General features: G+C 49.2%; 1 protein-coding gene across 2 annotated transcripts in view; it reads left to right on the plus strand.

Moving 5' to 3' along the window:
• Positions 1–2,514: 2,514 nt before the first annotated feature.
• The window catches only part of TDRP (testis development related protein), a 34,262-nt gene continuing 16,773 nt past the window's right edge, over positions 2,515–20,003 (plus strand). The window contains exons 1-2 of one of the 2 annotated variants that reach the window (XM_019713681.3): positions 2,515–2,623; positions 3,309–3,499. In XM_019713681.3, coding sequence (XP_019569240.2) covers positions 3,395–3,499 — 105 coding nt within the window. In that variant the 5' untranslated portion in view covers positions 2,515–2,623; positions 3,309–3,394. Of the gene's footprint in view, positions 2,624–2,790; positions 2,878–3,308; positions 3,500–20,003 lie in introns of those variants that run through there. The other variant, XM_019713682.3, reaches the window with a different exon arrangement.

Genomic DNA, 20,003 nt, shown 5'->3' on the forward strand with positions numbered 1-20,003 from the left:
AGTACCCTGAGGGCCCCCCCGCTGTGAACTCAGTAAGTCCGTTGTGTTGGTAGTGCATACTGTAACCAGTGCCACGTCCAGGCATTTCAACTTCTTAAGCCTTTTCAGCCCAGAAGACTAAGCTAATGTGACCTGGTTTGAGAAGGTGTGTCTGTATAAAGTTTTAACATCCTTACCTATTCCCATGAAGAAGGGGTTCTTCATTTCTCCTGAGTATTTTTAGTGGGTGTTCTGTGGTTTTCCATCAGTTTGTAATGTTTGTGCCTGGTGGGTCCAGAGATTTTCCGGGTCCTGGTATCATGTGACTGCTGATCTCATGAGAATGTAAGATGGGGACTCGTGGTCTTGTGGCCACACTGTCTTGCTTTCCAGGTGTCTGGTTGATTTGTCAAGTTTGGCTTCTCCATCTCCGCTCCGTGACCCCTGCCAGACCCTAACCACTACCCTGTGAGGGGCCCATTCCTCTCCCACAGACAAACTCAGAGCCTCTTTTCATTTTAAAAGTTTTGCCGCTGATCATTTCTAGAAAACCTCCAAAGGTCCATTTGACTTTTTTTTTTTAATTTTTATTAATTTTTATTGAGGAATATTAGGGGACAGTGTGTTTCTCCAGGGCCCATCAGCTCCAAGTCATTGTCCTTCAGTCTAGTTGTGGAGGGCGCAGCTCAGCTCCAAGTCCAGTCGCTGTTTGAAAACAGTTGCAGGGGGCGCAGCCCACCATCCCATGTGGGAATTGAACTGGCAACCTTGTTGTTGAGAGTTTGTGCTCTAACCAACTGAGCCATCCGGCCAATCCTCCAGAAGGAAGCTCAGCAGAAGGTAGTTGTCTTCAGTCTACCAGCTGTAGAGGGTGCAGCTCGCTGGCCCATGTGGGAATCGAAACAGCAACCCTGTTGTTCAGAGCTTGTGCTTTAACCAACTGAGCCTCTGGCTGTCCACATTTGACTTTTATCTTTTTGAGTTACAGTGCTTAAGAAAATATTTACAGAAGCCTACAGTTCGGGAATCTTTTATAAAATCTGACTTTCAATTTTTCAAGTCATATAGGAAAATATAGTTAGTGTGAAAATTGTAATGTTGAAGTATATCGAGTAAAACGTTTCTCTGTAGAAGTTAATTTGCTTGGCGGGAGGGTGTGCACGTTAAAATTTGATACTAGCAAATGGGTCATGTTTCCTTCCATAAGTTTGTACCATCGGCACCACTGGTCTCCCCAAAACAGTTTCCAACACTGGACACATCTTTTTAAGTCAATACCACTTTGATAGGTGGAAAAAATATGGCATTTCACATTAATTTGCATCTCTGACTATAATGCAGTTGAGTATCTTTTCATATTTTATTGTTTGGCTCTTTTCTGAGACACGAAATAAAAGTCACTTTGTAGTTTGGAATGTGCAAGGGGCCTCTCCTTTTGGTGAGCAGGACCTTCTGCTTCAAGGGGGTCCAGTGACTCTGCAGGTTGTGCTACGTACAGTTTGGGGTCCTGCCAGTGCATTGTGACTGAGATTGTAATCTCAGCAAGAAAAAGTAACAAACAGCTGTACTTCCCTGAAAATAAGACGGCGTCTTATATTAATTTTTGCTCCAAAAGACACATTAGGGCTTACGTTCAGGGGATGTCACCCCAAAAAATCATGCTAGGGCTTATTTTCTGATTAGGTCTTATTTTCAGGGAAACACGGAATTATAGACCAGCAAGTTAGTTGTAAAGGTCCCTCCAGTCCCGTCCTACACCATCTGTGGCACAGCTTGCTTGTCTGTCAATGGCCAGGAAACCCTTAGAATGGTTTACACATCCTTTGTCCCCAAGACTGCTGCGCTGCTGCGTATCAGGCATCAGGAATACGGGGGGCCACAGCGAGGCCTCCAAGTGCTGTGTCGGTTCCCAGGTGGCTGTAGGGGTCTGACTTTGGCCTGGCCAGGTGTAGCAACGCTGCTCCCTTGTCTCTTGGACCCCAAACTCTTAACGTGGATACTTAGCCCCTTCCTTCTCCTCTCGGAGGTTTGGGCTGGGTCCACCCACCTATTTGGGCCGAACCCAAGCCCCGGATGCACACAAGGCCGCGATGCATCGCATACACCTGACTGCTCGCTATTCTGGGTCTCCTGCCTGTCCCCCGCACCTGTAGGTCCGCGTTCCCCAGCGTCCTGCCTCCCAAACACTAGAAGCCCCAATGCTTAGGGCAGGGGCTCGCTCCGCACCTCCCACGAGGTAGACAATCGGGTAACAACGTGAGGTCACCCCAGGCCCGTGTGCAGGAAAGCTGCGTGTCCGGAGCGCGGGCACCTGGGACCCCAGCCTCGCCTGAGGGCGCGCCGCGGCCCTGCGCGGGTGGACATTGTTCCAAGGACATGGGGTCACCGGCCTGCCCGGCGCTGCTTTTCTGGGAGAGTCAGCCGGGTTCGGGTCCCTTTCTGCGAGCGGGGGTCGTGAGCCGGCACAGCAACTGACTCTCCAGCCCGGGGCGCCCTGCACCCCGAGCCGCGCGCGGCAGCCGGTTGTGGGCATGCGCACTGTGTCCGCCCCGCGTCCCGCTGCCGTTGCCATGGGGACCGGAGGCCGGGCCGCCCCTCCCCCGTGCTGTCGCCTGGCGGACATGGCCGCGCCCCACGCCCGGGGGTGAGGGGTCGGCCAGGGGTGGGGAGAGGGTCCAGGGAAGAGGGGGACCCGGGTGAGGGGTCGCTGGGGGTTCCCGAGGTGGAGGCTTCGGCGTGGGAGGTCCGGGGACCCGGGGTGGGGAGGTTCCGAGTGAGGGGGTGCTAGGGGTTTGCCGGGGTGGAGGTCCGGGATAAGGGGGCGCTGGGGGGCCCCGAGGTGAGGAGCCGGCATGAGGGGACCAATTTTGGGCAGGTGAAGGGGACCGAATGAGGGAGGTAGGCTGAGATGGGGGCCTGAGGTGGGTGCTCGAGGCGAGGGGGGGCGGGGAGGCTGTGAGGGGCGGGGACGTCTCGGAGGAGGGGAGCTTCGTCCTGGGTGGCCTGGTCGGGGGCGGGGCCTGGGCCGGGGGCGGGGTCCTGGGGGGGTGGCCTGGTCTGGAGGTGGGCCTGGCTGGGTTTGGGTCCCGGGCCTGGTCCTTGGGGCGGGGGCGTCGGGTCCCGGGTCCGGGGCTGGCCTGGTTTGCGGGGCCTGTGGGCCTAGTTGGGGGCGGGGACCTGCTTGGTGTGGGGGGGCTCGTTGGTGGTGGAATCAAGTCCGGGCTGGAGGTGGGCCTGGAGGGGTCGGGGGCCTGGCGGTGGGCGGGGCCGGGACCCGGGAGGGTGCGGCTGGCCCGTCCCGCCCCACTTGCCGCGTCCGGGTCCCGCAGGAGCCGCAGCCGAAGCTTCCGCGCGCTGCGGACTCACCGGAGAGGGGCGCGCACGGACGCACGGACGCCGGAGCCCGCCCCGGAGCATGTGGAAGCTGAGCCGGGGCCGGGTGCTTTTGGACGAGCCCCCCGAGGAGGAGGACGGCCTGCAGGGGGGCCCGCCGCCCGCCGCCGCCGCCGCCGCCGCGCAGGTGAGAGGGCGCGCAGGTGGGGGGCGCGCAGGTGGGGCGACACGCAGGGATGGGGGCGCACAGGTAGGGGTGCGCAGGTGAGGCCTGGGCCTCACGGCCCGTTAGACTTATCCCGGGCCCTCCGCCGTCCGTGTTGACCGCCCCCACGCGGGGTCGCGAACGCGGGGCAGGTGAGAGGGCGCTTCCGACGCTGGCTCGTGGCCTTCCTGCAGAAGTGACTGCCTCCCGGGTGGAGGCTGCGCAGGACATTGGCAAGTCCGCCCCACGCCCGGCGTCCCGGCGGCCGCGCGCCACGCAGGGGTGGAATAGCGGGCAGGTCCTGGGTCCTTGGTAGTGGACCGGCCTGCAGACATCAAAAAGCTCTTGGTTACCACAGCAGCGTGCTAAATGAGCTAAATACTTGTTTGGATAACAACTATTTCCTTTTTTAAAACCTTTGATTGCCGGGAGGAAGAAGGCAGATGACCTTTATACGGAAAATGGAGACACTGGCCTTACAAGTTCAGAGATATGCTTGGAATGTTCAGAATTTTTTAATTAAAAAGGATCCCAGGTGGATCCTGTGTGCCTTACATATGCTGCCCACCCCCCACCCCCCCAGCCTTTTCTTTCTTCCAGTGCAGTATCCTTTTCATGTGCATGAAATTTAGGTCAGAAATTCAGTGCGAGCGCACTCTCTCCCTCTCTCTCTCTGAAGGTGGTCAGAAATTTTCTTTTTTTGTTAAATGTTTGCAAACTGCTGTTAACGCTGTTGCTGAAGTTAATGATGATCCTTATCTTTCCTCTCAGGACTTGGTAATAGTTCACGAGATTGTTTCTTTCTCAATTGTAGCAAAATAACTCCCATTAGGGACTGAAGTTGTTTCATCTTGGTAGATACTTCTCATCGTAGTGAAATGCCCGTCCCACCTCACGGAAATTAATGTGATTAAGCATTTAAATAGGGTTTCTGTCTTAACTTCTTTCAGAAATTACTTTTTGATAGTGCTTACCTGACTTATTTTGTAAATCTCAAAATTTCATGGTTACTCTAAACAGCGGCTTTCTTAAATATAATGAGGATTTATGGGAGGTTTACATGTAGTTACATAGCTGTTTAATGTAAATAGCTGTGGTTGGTCAAAGATGAGCAATATTGTTATTTTGGGGTGTACCCTAAAACCCGTGTTTTACCCTCTTAAGTTTCATTTTGAAAATTTTCTCACATAAGGAAAAGTTGGAAGAATAGGAGATTGAACAGCCAGATGTAGCCCCCCCTAGATTCAACCGTTAGAGACACATTTACTAAAGTTTTTTCCTAATCTTCTAGTTTACAGGATTGTTGTCTATACCCTTTTCTAACTGTATGCATATTTTTGTGTGTGTTTTTATAGAGTGTTTTTTAGGTACTCAGGAATACTGAGTGGCGAATCCAGAGTTCCCATTGCCCCCTGCCACACACGCACAGCCTCCCCCACCTTCACAGTCTCATTTGTTGCCATCAGTGAACGTCCACTGACACGGCCTCATCGCCCAGAGCCCCTAGTTGACATTGCAGGTCTCACAATGGGGTGCCTTCTATAGATTTGGACAAATGTAACGTAAAATCATCCATGGTTAGAGGATCACTGCCCTAAAAGCCCCAGCAACCACTGGTCTGTCACTGTCCCCACAGTTGTGCCTTTTCCAGAATGTCATAGAGTTGGGATCCTACAGTCTGCAGCCTTTTCAGACTGGCTTCTTTCACTCAGTCATACGCAGTTCAGGTCCCTCCATGTCTTTTCATGGTTTCAGAGCTCATTTCTTTCTGCTGAATAATACTCCACTATCTGGATGGACCACAGTTTATTTACCCTTACCCTACGGAAGGGCGTCTCGGTTGCTTCCAAGTTTTGGCGATTACTAATAAAGGTGCTGTAAACATCATGTGCAGGTTTTTGTGTGACGTAAGTTTTTAACTCACTTGGACAAATACCAAGCAGCGTGACTGCTGGATCATATGGTGAGACTGTGTTTAGTTTTGTAAGAAACCGCTAAACTGTCCCCCAAACTGGCTGTACCATTTGCATCCCCACCAGCAGTGAGTTAGTTCCTGTGGCTCCGTGTCCTCCCAGCATTTGATGTTCGTGTCTGGATTGGGGCTGTTCTGGCAGATGTGCAGTGGGGTGTCATCGTTGGGTTAGTTTGCATTTTCCCGATGATGAGTGATGTGGTGGATTCTCTTCTCATTCGCTTACTTGCCATCTGCATATCTTCTTTGGTGAGGTGTCTTGAACAGGTCTTTTGTCCATTTAATTGTGTTGTTTTGTTTTCTTATTGTTGAGTTTTAAGAGTTCTTTGTATGTTTTGGATAGCAGTCCATTATCAGATGTGTCTTTTCCAGATATTTTCTCCTAGTCTCTGGCTTCTCCTCTTCATGTCTTCACAGTGTCATCTTCAGAGCAGAAGTTTTTAATTTTAATGATGTCCAGGTTATCAATTACTTCTTTCATTGATTGTGTCTTCTGTGTTGTACTTAAAAGAATCATTACCTTACCCAAAGTCATTGGGTTTTCTTCTGTGTTATCTTCTAGGAGTGAGATTTGACTGGGTGCTTTTTATGTTACTTTATTAAGGGTATCTATAGTTTAATGTATTGGAAAAACTTGGCTATAGGAAAAGACATATTTTTTATTGTGACAGGTTAGTCATACTCTAAATTTAAATTTAGTTAATTCCTTGAAGAGGCTTGATTTTATCCTAAGGCCAGTTTCTCTTAGAATTAACCTCATTACAAGTCTACCATAAAACTTCTGCCTTCAAAATTGTAGTTTAAAGTTGAAAGAAGTAAGAATTAGTACGTGAGGAGAGTGTGCTGGCTTTGTTAAGTTCGGTGTCTTGTTGGAAGAACGTTCTCACTTCTCTCCTGTTCGGCCTTTCAGCCCCACCCCCAGGGTCGGGCAGTCCGTCCCGTGCAGACAGGCAGGCGCAGGGCCCTCTTCATCTTACACTAGAAAGGTATTTGGTTTGCATTCAAATCTGGTGTGTTCAGCTTCCTTGAAAATCAGGTCACACAGCTGTAATCTCTGTTATTTTTTTAAAAAAGGAAAATGTAGCTTATTGTTAGGTTCTAGTGAGCTGGAAACGTGAGGCATCAAAGTCACTACTGGATTAAGGAACGCTTAACTGTTACTGAAATAGTTTCAATACTGTAGAAAATGAATTTCTCTGAGCTGCTCCTTAGACTCTTGAATTTTTTTGTCATGGATACACATCTACTTTGTGTTAAAGTAAAACAGTGAGGTTTATAAGATGAAACATTCATTGCAATTATTTAATAGCATGAAGAGACTTACAAGTTTTAATGAGTCTAATGTTTATTTAAAGAAACAAAACTGCTATGCGTATGGTAGAAGTTCTGGATGTTGAATGTTAGGTCTTCTACCTTCTTTCCAGTAGGAAGAAGTTTTCCATTTTCTTGGTTAGCTGTCCGTGGAATGTTCGTGCATATACGTACATGTGTGTTTAAACTCACTCCTTTGCTTTCTGCACTGCAAACACTCTGTGCCTCCACGTGCTCCCTCGTGTGTCCCCAGCATGTCACACTTCAAACTGCAGCTGGCAAAAACTCACTGTTAGGCTTGTAATAGTACATGCCACACTTGGCCTCCGAGGGAGGCCGAGATCCTCAGCCCTGTGCTCCAGCCCCGGCACTTTCTGCTGCAGGGACAAGGGCGGGCACACAGGTGACACCCAGGCCGCCCAGACCGCTGCTTCCAGTCTGGGAGCCATTCAGCAAGCTTTAAGTGAATACCTTTTAAAATCTTGGAGAATTTCTGGCACATTTTCATGTTAAATTTTTCAAAGGCTTAGACATATTCTGTAGGCATCCGCCCCCAAACAAAACAAAACAAAGCAAAACAAAAAAACCCAGGGAACATTTCGTGGGGTTTTTTCATCTGCTTTGAAGACAGGAAGAGCCAAGGGGTCAGAAACCTGCTTGGGTTCCGCAGACTGTCGTGTGGGTGCACTGTGGGCTGCTGCTTCCCGTGGTTGGGAAGAAGGGTGGGGTCTGTGGATAGTGGTGGTTTATCTGAGCTCCTAAGTTCAGAAAACAAACCTCTAAGGCAGGGCTATCCAAGCTGCTGGCCCATGGGCCAACTGTGGACCATGATCCATTGTTAATTGGCCCGCAGCAAATTCCAAAAATATGTTTAGTTTACTTAAATAAACCAGGTGAGGCAATATGTACTTCGCCTCTAAGGGAGTGGCCCGGCTGTTTGTGTATTTTACCGCATATGGCCCTTGGTAAAAAACGTTGAAAAACGTTTGGACACCCCTGCTCTAAGGCCTCTCATTCTTTTGCGGGACACTATGTGCTAGGAAGAGTGTGGGCTTTTATGATAGACTGTGTGCTTTAATGAACAACTTTTTAAACACGTACAGCTCTCCCTTTCCCGCTTACGGTACGTTTGGATCTTACTGATACATGAGATGTTCTTTATTCTGTGTGTGTCTCTTTGTGTAGCAGTTCCTCATGTGTGTATGCAGACTTTGAAAAACTGTCCCCCTATTGATGGTCTGTAGGAGCTTATTTCCAATGTCTTTACAAATATTAGATTCTTTCACGTGCCTGAGGATGAATTTCTAGAAGTGGAGCTGCTGAGTTCAAGGGCATATACAGTTGTAGTTTGGGTAGACATCGCAACGTCGCCCGCTCTCGGAGGCTGTACGAAGGTACCTTTCCCCTGGCAGTGTGGAGGAACGGCGCTCCCGGCTGGCTTGCCCCTACCGTACGGTGCAGTGTGTCTGCAGACTTTTAGGTCTGATGGCTGAAACGTGGCATCTTAATGTGGTTTTAATTGGTATTTCTCTCGTGGATGATATTAAGTAACTTTTCATGTGTTTACAAGTCCTAATGAAAACTTATACAAACTTCCCACCAGCCCTGTTATGTTGTCAGATGCATTAAACTGGAGACAAAATCACGACATCATCTCTGTTCTCTAAGCAGCCAGTGAGTTTAGATTTGGAGGCTGGTTTCTGGTGTACCTCGAATGAGTCACATCTCTGCCACTTGTTAGCCGGTGACCTGGGGGGGGCACTTGTCCTGGCCAAGCTTCAGTTTTGTTTTTCAGCTGTAAAACTGGGGTACGGCTAAGTGAACACTAATGTTTGTTGTTGGCTGTCCTTGGGTTCTGTACAAGCCCTTATGTGGTTACTGCCACCACATACTAGATGCGGAAACCATCACCAAGCAGCACGGTGACCTGGCAAGGTCACAGCCCTGCTCCGTGTGACAGACTCTCCTGACTAAACAAGTCAGGCTCCTCTGAGGCCTCTTCCCTGAGAGTCTGTGAGCCCCAGAGTGCACTGCTCAGTGCGTCGGCTCAGCCATGGGTGCGTGGGGACAGGACACGGCGGGGGGGGGGGGGTGATGGTGACCAGGCATCAGGACAACTGGCTTCCAGCTAACGTACTGGCCTCTTGCATGTTGCTCATTTGATGGCATTTACAGAGCACTTTTCTATCTCGCGCCTTAGAGTTACCTGGGTTCTAAATTGAAAGCTCCATAGGAAAAGGGTTTTATGTCCACTGCTCTGTCCCTAATGCCAAGAAAGGTGCCAGGCATGGAGCTGGTGCGCGTTGGTCAGTGTTTGGGAAGTGAAGGGACGACTGACACCACCCCCTGGTCGCAGACGCTACCGCGTCATGTGTCATGTGCAACGTGCGGAGAGCTCGGGGAGTAACTGTAAAGGGGGTTTTGTTTTCGTGGGTCTGGAAGGGTGACTGGCACTCTGCAGCCTTAGATGGTCTGGCTCATTTCTGGATAGATTTCGTTTGGGGTAATTTCTCTGTCGGGTGAGTCTCATTGGACACCAGTGAGCTCCGTCCCGTCAGCAGAAGCACGTTGGTCAAATAGAAGAACAGGAAATGGCTTGAGGGAAGGGCGAGGAGACGGAGAAGGAAAAAGGTCTTGGGTGAAACATCCCCCTTCCCCAGATTCCGTTACCTCGTCTCAAGACGAGCTGGAGGATGGTCCTACGTGGGGGGCAGAGCCGTGCTGCCCGTCACCATGTAGTGCAAACGGCGCCGTCAGTGTCAGTGCAAATTCTCAATTCAGCATCTCCAGAATATTATTTATATCAGTGTGTAATCAGTATAAAAGTTTATTCCTGACACAGTTTGCTTTTTTCCTACTGAGTCTTTAAATCTGTTTTTTTTTTTGTTTTTTTTTTGTTTTATTTGTGGTTTTTACATTAACCAGCACTTATGAATTCGGATGCTAAGTTTTTATCAGAAATACTTGATCATTCCATACTTAGATTTTATAAAATTTGCCCTTTGAAAAATAGATTGTTTGACCCACCTTGTTGTGAGCACACTTAAATGTTTTCCAGTAACTGAGTTGCAAAGAAGCCTCTGTTTTTAAGTTAACATTTAAATAATTAACCATTGGTTCTGCAGCTGTGCCAGCCCTGTCTCGGCTCCCAAAGGCTGTTCAGCGCGTGCTTACTGAACTGGACAGCACGCCAAGCTCTCGGCCCCGAGGCGGGTCAGCTCACCCAGGACTGTGGGTCCTGCACTTGCCCGGCCCGTGGAACACTCCAGCCGCAAGCTGGGCACACGCCAGGTTCTCTGCTATGTTGCTTGGCGCTGTGAGCCGCGGGCACTGGCTGGGCTCAGGCCTGCTGTCTGCCTCAGGCCCTGGCAGGTACTGTGCGAGCTCTGCCCCATAAACGCTTAGTAGGCATTAGATTGAAACCAAGGTTCCTAAGGGCTTCAGACGTGAATGGACAGTTTCACTTCGGCTGGTTTTTACTGGAGCTTCAGGCACAGGATTTGGAACATTCTCCTCCTCACCACACTGAGTTAGGTAACTGGGGTCTTCAGTGTGTGGCTAAGTGGACGTCACTGGACACGTCTGGCTGGCCTGGCCTGACCTGTCCCATCCCGAGGCCGGTCAGCTGCTGTGCCCTGCTTGGACCTCCCTTACATACCTGCTCTGTCCCCACAAGGCAAGGCCGCCAGCTGGCTGTCCTCCCTTTCCTAGGCCACCTGTCAGGGACAATGGCCGGCCACTGTGTGTGGCTTTGGGGTGAGGTGCACGTGCAGGGCTCATCAGCCCCAGCCTTAGGTTAGGAGCCAGTGACAAGGTCCAGGGGGCTTTAATCTGTTGTTTGGGAATGAGCTGAGCTGGGGCCTGGGGACGGCCTGGGGGCGGCCTGAGGATGGTCTGGGGGCAGCCACAAGAACAAGTGGCCTGTGTTGGTTTCCTGCTCTCATCACACAGAGATGCTTCTACTGCAGTCTGCTAATCACAGTCTCTGCCCTGACGTCTAGGGGCTGCTTGAGGGGAGCTGACTGTCCTCATCTGTGCTTGTTATTGAAACTGGTGTGGGGGGACCCCAAGAGCAGGGAGGAAAGCAGGGTGAGCACAGAAGAAGTTGGCAGAGGTTTGACTAAAGGTCACGGTCTCCTTGGCCGGGTCGGAGGGTTTGGTCAGATCTCACAGGTGGCCACACCCCGTGTACGGGGTTTTGATAGTGGGAACAAGTGGCAGATATTAACTGGTCTGGTGTTCAGAAGACGCCCGGAGTCCTTTCCAGAGTGCTGGCTGGAATTCCAGTGCTGGGGTACTGACCGCAGAGGCAGTTTTTAAAGTGACTGTCCTGTGTGGTGGATGCCAGGCCGGGTGACAGCACGGTCCCTGCCACGTGTCAGGCTTTGTCAAAAGTGTCTGTGTGAGTTGTTGCAATAACCCTGGAAAGAGGTGCAGGCTGTCCGTGGGATCCCCATGTCGCTGACGCTTGGCGGTACCCCCATGTCAGCAGTCCTGGCGCTCCCACAGCCGCTCGCATACCACCAAGCAGAAAACACTCGAGTTGTTCCTGCACACCCCCAGCCGAGGGTGGACAAAGCCGCTCACCTGCGTACGTCAGCTCTCATACCGTAAGCAGCCTACAGGTTGCGTGTTTTTCACGTGTTTGCACTTTTAGGGGTGGTTTTGCTGTTTGAAATGGCCCCAAGCTTAGTGCTGAAGGGCTGTCTAGCTTTCCTCAGGCAAGAGGCTGCCACGTGCCCCACAGAGGAGACACGGGTTAGATGGGCTTTGTTCCAGCGTGGGTGGTGGCACGCGGGCCCCAGGGTCAGTGTCAGTGAGCCCACGGTAAGTGTTACGTAGGGTGTCTTTATACATAAACACGTAAGAAGCAAGTGATGTATTGATGGGCGACAGTTTTGTGACAGAGACTTGTAGGACACTGAGCCTGAATTTCCCCCACAAACAGGAACTCAGCATTTGTTAAGTCAGCGTTCGTGGTGGTTTTTATAGCTTAGCCACCTTGAGGAACAAGAACCAATCCCCATGTTTTACGTTTGAAGGACTTAGAGAAGTGGGAACTTGTGTGACGTTGTGTAGCCACCAGCAGGAATCGGAATCCGGGTTCTCTACGTTCATAGCGTTCTCTGCTCTCTGTCTCTTACCTTACAAGTTATCATAAATTTGTGACATAATTTTTCAAATATGTATATTTTACATTAAAAAAATACGAGTGCGTCAACAGTCAGTGCCTTAGAAAGCACTGATGAAATTGTGCTCTGGCCCATTCCAGCACAGCAGACTGCCCTTTTCTGCCGTGTTCGGTGCTGTCACACGGATGGAGGGCTTCTGGGGGAAGGAGAGCTGTGTGAGCAGGGGACGTGTCATGCCCCCCTCACTGCTTTGTGCACCTCCTTTCTCCTGAGCTGTGTGAGGAGCAGAAGTTAAGCTCCTGAGGAAAGACCCCTGGAGAGGGAGCAGCTGTGTGGTGGGGGCAGGAGGACCCCAAGTGGGTTTGAAGAAGAAAATGAACCAGTTTAACTGTGCAGGAGGTTCGTATGGAGAAGTGGGAAAGCCCCGATAAGGAGTTCCAACTCCACCTTTTAGGTAAATACCGTCAGGCTTTATGACACTTCACAAGGACCACTTGTCTGAGGAGACGGAATTAGAGGCAACTTGCTGGGGTCCCAGGGTGAGAGTTCAGACACAAAGGAATAGCCCGAACCTCAGACTGAATGTCGTCAAGGAAGGTGGGAAGAAGTGAGCTCACCAAAGCCTGTCGATGACAGTTGGACGTGGGGGTCGGGCTGAAGGGCAGCTGGAGTGGTCAGGACAAAGACAGCAGCGGGGAGCCCAAGGCACATGGCTGTGGGAGCGGTCAGTGAGTTTGAGTATAGGCACGTGGGCTTGCAGACAGCATCTGATGTCCAGCTTGAGGAGCTGGCAGGTGACACGATGAGGGGGACAGGCCGAGTACTGATCTTCTGTGGCACTGTGGGCAGCCTGCCAGGACCTGGCTCTGTGTCTCAGAACGCATAACTGGTGATGAGTGAACGGCCAGGGGGAGAGGGTAGGAAGCCTGGGGGTGGAAAAGCCTGTCCAGGAGTCGGCAGGCAGATCTAGGTCCCAACTGTGTCACCAATTTTGTGACTTGAGGCAAAAGTTAGTTACTCTCTCCAGAGAGTATCCCTTTGTTTTAAGTGAGGGGTTTAGATGAGGCTCTGGTTGACTGACTGTAAAGAGCCAGACAGTAGATATGTAGGCCCTGTAGCCACACGGTCTCTGTCACAACTCCTCAACTTAGCAGGTGGCATGCAAACAGCCGTGGACAGTGTACGTGAACAGGTGTGTTCACACTGTATTGTGTCCCAGTACAGCTTCATTTGCAAAACTGGGCTGGGCTGGGCTGTGGACCATCGTCGGCTGACCCCTTGTTTAGACTAAAGGATCTTGAAGTCTCTTCTAACTGTAAGGTAACCTAACTCATTAGAGGTTTGTGAAATAAAATGGGTTGCGATTTAGTTTACAGATAGGAAGTCTTCCTTGCTGAGCGTGGAAGTAAATGGATGTGTCACAGCTTGTTTGTGTTCTTTTGGGTTTCCACTGTGTTAGTTAGCGAGTGTGCATTTGTGCTGTAAGTGCTTCTGCACAAATCGTCTTGTTTGTCTCATTCCATGAAGAAATGAGAAACGATGTTACAGTCAAGGAGAAGACATGTAGCCATCACCTTCGTCCTAATGGCTAGAGGCTGAAAGGAGCCAAACGGTGTTTTTTGTAGACACTGCAAACTGTGTGATGTGTTCGTCATCTCAGTTCTGTGGAGCCTGGGGCTCCCGGGCCCCCACTGGGAGAGGCTGCAGATTGTCCCCCACTGTCAGGTTGTAGGTGTGTACACAGCTGCCCAGCTGAAGAGTACACTTTCCAACATCCTTTGCACCAGCAGTGGCTCAGTGACCAAGTCCTGGCCAGGTGCACGTGGGAAGAAGGAACGTGCCCCCTTTGGGGAGAGCCCTTGCTCCCTCCCCCATCACGCAGGCTAGTGGACGTGGAGTGCAGCAGCATACAGAGGTGACGGGGCCGAGCCGGAGAGGTTAGGTCCTGATGTCGCTTAGCACTCGCCTGCTCTCCCGACTTAGATACAAGAGAAGTGTATTCTCTGTCTTATCTTCTTGTTTTGCTGGGTAAAGTGAACTTCACCGCAGCTGAGACACAGCCCCCTGGTCTTCCCCCTGGGAGCTCCTGTTAGTCCTGGTGCTACTTGAAATTCGCCTTCTGTGCCAATTACCTAAACTCTAAAATAATACCTGGTGTGATTTGTAACTTCTGACATGTCTTTTTAGAACTTCTTGGACAGGTATTTTGATATTGCTAATACTAAGCATGTTGGCTGAAGATGAATAATACCTTCTAAAAACAAAGTTGTTTTATAGTGGTGGTATTTCTGAAAACAAATGGAGAAGTTTTGCCCCGTGATGTAATTTACAGACATTTTGTGTGACGTAGAGAACGGTGTACTGTGAAATGTTACAGGGAGGATACAACATACAACTATAATTAAGAGTAACCCTATGTCTTTCCATTTTCATCATAGAAAAAATATATTCACTTGTTTTTTCTGATGTCAAGCAGTTCCCCAGTCCTGGAACCAGTTCAGTTCTGTCACCACCTGAAGTGAGCAAGACCAGGGCTCCGGCCACTCCCACCACAAGGGGAGTGACACCAGCAAGATGGCAGAAAGGAAAGGAAGCCTCTGATTTTGCTTCCCTGAAGAGACACTAGCTTAGCAGTTTAGCAGTACATGTCCCCAACACCTCTGTGACAACTCCAGAAGCCCATCAAGAAGCTGCAGTGTCCTAGGCAAGCGAAGGGAGCAGCTGCGCTGAAATGGGAAAGGGTTGGTTTCCCCTGTAGTAGCCATTGGCCCAAGTTGCACGCCTTAGCATAGCTGGTCATAAGGGCCAGACTTGTGCTTCTCCATCAGGAGGGAAGCAGGCAGCCCGAGGGACTGGTTTCTGACTTTCTGGCCAGCCAAATGCTGGTAGAACTGGCACGTTTGGAGCCCTGGGGCCCAAGGACCACCGAATGCAGCTGCTCGTTGCAGCACCAGGGAGCCTGCAGTGACACAGACACCAGAGGGGACAAGAGGTTACAGGCTTCTGAGAACCTTCTAACATGGAGGTCACATGCCCAGCTCAGAGAGGGCACCCCCCAGGAAAGGCTTGGGAGGCTCCAAAGCTCTCTAGCTATGCTGACCAGTGAAGGTCTTTCCCTGTGTGAAGCCAGTCCATAAACACTGGGAGAGGAGGCTGTTTTTTCAAATCCGAGCAAAAAAAATACAAAGGCAGACAGCAATAGGGAAATATGGCCCAATCACAGCAACAAGATAAATATCCAGAAACTGGCCCTAAAGAACCTGAGACCTGTGAATTACCCAAGAATTGAAAATAATTGTGTTAAACTCAGTAAGCTGTGAGGGAACATGGAGAACTAAAGGAAGTCAAGAAAGTGATGCTGGAACAAAAAGTAAATACCAACAAAGAAATAGTAATATGAAAAAGAACCAAACAAATGCTGGAGCTGAAGAATATAGTAACTAAATTGAAACATTCCCTGCAGGTCTTCAACAACAGTCAATCAAGCAGAACAAAGAATCAGTGAATATGAAGACAAGTAACTTGCAATTATTGAGTCAGGAACAAAAAAGAAAACAGAAGGACCAAGTGTGGAAAGCCTGAGAGGCTTATGGGACGCAGACATGTGGACCGCTAGATGCATGTGGAGAAGTAGGGGAACTAAAGGGCAGAAAACTTATCTGAAGAAGTGATGGCAGGAGACTTCCCAAAGCAGAGGAAGGAAACGAACATCCACATTCAAGCAACTCAAAGGATTCCAACTAGGACGAACTCACAGAGGTCCCAGACACATTATAATAAAACTGTCAGAAGGTAAAGGCAAGGAGAGAATCTTGAAAGCTGCAAGGAAAAAGGGAGTTGTCATTGAGGGAGCGCCCATAAGATTCTCAGCAGATATCCCAGCAGAAACAGTACAGGCCAGAAGGGAGTGGGAGGATATATGCAAAGTGCTGAAGGAAAAAAACGGCCAACCAAGAATACTATACCTGGCAAAACTATCCTTCAGAAATGAAGGAGAAATAAAGACCTTCCCAGCTGAACAGAAGTTGAAGGAGTACATCATCATTAGACCTGCTTTACCAGAAACACTAAGGGAGTCCTTCAAAGTGAAATGAAAAGATGCTAAACGCAACAGGAAAGCATGTGAAACATAAAGCTTTTTGGTAAAGGCAAATATATGGACAGATACAAGATCCTGTAATACTGTAGTGGTGGCATATAAACCACTTTTACTTTGGATATAGAACTTAAAAGCATAAAAAGTAACTGTAATTATATAACTGTGTTAATGGATATTGTTGATTAAGAAATGTCCAAGCCTGTAGAGAATTCTTGTAACCGTTTATTGGAGCCCAAACTGATGACGATGCCGAGAAGCAAGATCTCAGATGCCCCCGAGAATGACAGTTTTGCAGCTTCTTTTATGCATTTGAGATTAAGAAAGATGACATGGAGATGGCAGAAAGCCAGGCGGAGGGTGGATTACAGGAGAGTCACCACAGTGCTCTGAGAGTGGTTACACCTTTGAGGGGTCTGGAAAGACAATTACTTGGCATTTCAAAGGTGTTAACTAGATTCACATACACAGTGGATGGGCCTGGTTTAAGGCAAAGTTAAACCTTTTACTAAAGAAATTACATGCCAGGAGCGTGACTGCCCACTGTGACCTGCCCAGGTAGAGATGCATGGTCTTATCACCCAGTGAGGTTACTTTCAGTTAGAACACCCAAACCTGTAGAGAATTTTTGTAAAAATTTATTTGAGCCAAACAGGATATGCCTAGAAGCAAGATCTCAACAGATGTTATGATCTTATATGTAGAAAAATCTGAAGATTTCACACACCAAAAAAAACAACAAAAAACCTTGTTATAACTAACAAACATATTCATAAAAGTTGCAGGATACAAAATCAGTTTTGTTTCTATACACTACTTTGAAAATCCAATGTGGAGATTAATAAAGTAAGCCCATTTACAGTAGCTTCATAAAGAATAAAATACTTAGGAATAAATTTATCCAAGGAGGCAAAAAAGTTTTACATTGAAATGGGATAACATTGCTGAAGGAAACTAAAGAAGACACAAATAACTGGGAAGACACCAGAGTTCATGGAGGGGAATACGTAATGTTGATAGGATATCCACACTGCCCGAGGTGATTACATAATCAGGGCACCCCCATCAAAAACCCAGGGGGTATTTTTGCAGAAATAGAGAAAGCCATCTTAAAATTCAAATGGAATCCTAAGGGACTTTGAATAGCCAAATCATTTTTCATGAGAAAGGAAAGCAAAGCTGGAGATCCCACACTTCCTGACCTCAAAGCATATCACAAACTACAGTGACCTAGAGAGCATGGTCCCGGCATGAAGGCAGACCAGTGGACAAAGAGGAGCGTCCAGGAATCAGCTCACCCATGTGGTCTGACGATCTGCAACCACGGTGCCGAGAACACACAATGGGGAGAGGACAGTCTCTGCAGCATGTGATGCTGGGAAACTAGACATCCACGTGCAGAAGGAGGGAGCTGGGCTCTCACGTTATGCCACACACAGAAGTTAACTCAGAATGAATTTAAGACCTAAACATAAGACCCGAAACTATAAGACTTAGAAGAAAGTGTAGGTGAAAATCCTTTTTCGTTGGTCTTGGCAATGATTTTTGGGATGTGCCACCAAAAAACAGCCAACAAAAGTAAAATCAGACAGGGGATACCACATGAAACTTTAATTTTTCTGTGCAGCAAAGGAAACAGTCTGCAGTGCAATGGAGGAAATATCTGCCACGTATCTGAGGAATTAGTCGGCAGGACACACGGGTGTCTCCCACTTTGTGAAAGTTCGTGTTACACCTCTACTTTTATGAAAGATCTATGTTAGAACCTGTTTTCTGCGACTGAAAGAAATCTGAAGAGGATTGTTGCTTTTACAAAAAAGCGGTCACTGTACTAATGTTGGATTTTAGTAAATCAAGGTGGCATAATGCAGTTTCAGGAAGCGGGGGACATTTGCAGCTTGACACCATGTCAGCTTGCAAAAGGTTTCATAGGAACGTTCTACTTTTGGGTAGAGACCTGTGTGATGAACTCCCACAACTCACCAAAAAACAGCAGCAACAACAACAACAACAAAACCTGATAAAAAAGTGGGCAAAGAATTTGAGTAAACATTTTTCCAAAGTAACTTACAACTGGCCTGCATGCAAACATGTGAAAAGATGCCCAATATCACTAGTTGTCATGGAAATGCAGGTCACAGCCAGAGAGTTAGCGCCTCACCCTTAGAACGGCCCCAACCAGGAAACCAGAAAATAACCAGTGTTGGCAAAGACAGGTGAGACAGGCCCTGAGTGCCATGGGTGGGGACAGAGCTGTGCGGCTGCTGTGGGGACAGAAGGGAGGGTCCCAAAGTCAGCAATAGAGCTGCCCGGGGGTCCAGTGCCCCACTTTTGGGCAGGGGGTGTATGTATATACCTCAGTCTCTCGCTGGCAGGAAGTTGAAACGGCTGTATTGTCCCTCAGAGGATGAATGGATAAAGAAACGGGGCTACATGCATAGAGTGAAATATTGTCGGAAGTGGGTAGGAGTACACGGAATTTTCCATTGGTTTCTGGCAGCAGATGAAGTTCATCTGTCGGAAATCTTTCTAGCAAAATGTACCTGTATTTTGAAACATTGTTTGGTTGGCAAGGTAACAGATTGTATTTCTTCATTGGGATTGCATTTTCCAGGTTCTTAGAAACAGAAAATTCAAGCATTGTGGAGTCCACTCTGGCCGCTGTAACAATAGCCGACCGCATGGTCAGACAACAGAAGTGCTTTCGCACGGTTCTGGTGAGGGCCTCCTCTGAGCTGTAGCCGTCCTTAGACGACACTGGGGAGCTCTGTGGGGGTCTGTCCTGAGGGCACCGGTCCCGTGGTGGGGGCACCACCCTCACGACCTCTTCACCTCCCAGAGGCCCTGCTGCCTCCTGACACATCACACTGGGGGAAGAGTTTCAACCTGCGGATTCTGGGGGACAGAGCAGTCAGACCACAGTGGCCTTCCGTACTCCGCAGGGCAGAGCTTCTGTAGAGGACCTCCCACCCCGTGTGCTGCCGGCAGAGTGAAGCTATTGGGGAAGCCGATTGGCACCGAGGGCACAGGTGCACCTCTGTGTTTGCTGGTTAGGCCTTTCGGTGTGTGCAGACATGCTGAACAGGAGTGTGTGCCAGGAGGGCTGCAGCAGGCTGCTGTGTCCGAGACCCCCTCGCTGGTGGGCTGTGCTTATGGGTGAAGGGTCCCACGTGTATTAACGCATCTCTTATGTAAAACTTGGTCTGTTTTCATCAGCCATAGAAGATTGTGTGAAGGTTATAATTTACATCGGTTACATAAGTGGAATAGTAAGTCATCATTTAAGAGTTTAATGTGCGTTTCACTGAAATACTTTGTGGAGAATTTGTTGTGGGAAGTAAAAATTCCCTTTCCCCCGCTGTCTACCTCCTGCTCTCAGTAGTTGCCACTGTTAGTATCCAGTTAGCCATTCAGTTTTCAAACAGATATTTTAAAGGGACACAAGGTAGGCATTCCGCAGATGGGAAATGATCGGAGATGCAGCTCAGATGCTCTGAATGAGTTTATTAAGTTGGGTTCCGAAAGGTGCATGAGGAAAGAAGGCAGGTTGCTTTGTCTTCGTGGCTGTCATCACGCACTCTGGCGGTTTTCGGGCTGTGAGAATTTGAACGGCCTGAGATCTTTGCAGTGACTGTTCTGAAGGAAATGGTGCAAAGAAATCGGTTCACTCTGATTGTCACCTGGAGACACTCACAGTTGTGACAGGCTGTGTGCGGCCTCATCGGCCGTGTAGGTACGGGGTTGGAGGTGGCAGACCGAGTGTTGGTGGGGTTCGTGGCAGAGCCCTCCCCCCCGCCATGTCTCCGAACACAACAAAAATTCGGTACCTACACCCACGGTCTCTGCCCTCTCCGACTTCTTTCTGGCTACAGACTCTCTTGCTAAACACGTCTCTGGCACGTCCCAAGGTTAAACAAGAGAAAGGAAACTGGAGAAGGAAAAGAGCCCAGTGTCGTGAGCATGTGAAGGGGGGCT

Source organism: Rhinolophus sinicus, chromosome 16, assembly GCF_057876585.1.
Source record: "Rhinolophus sinicus isolate RSI-liver-muscle chromosome 16, RSI-T2T, whole genome shotgun sequence".
NCBI lineage: Eukaryota > Metazoa > Chordata > Mammalia > Chiroptera > Rhinolophidae > Rhinolophus > Rhinolophus sinicus.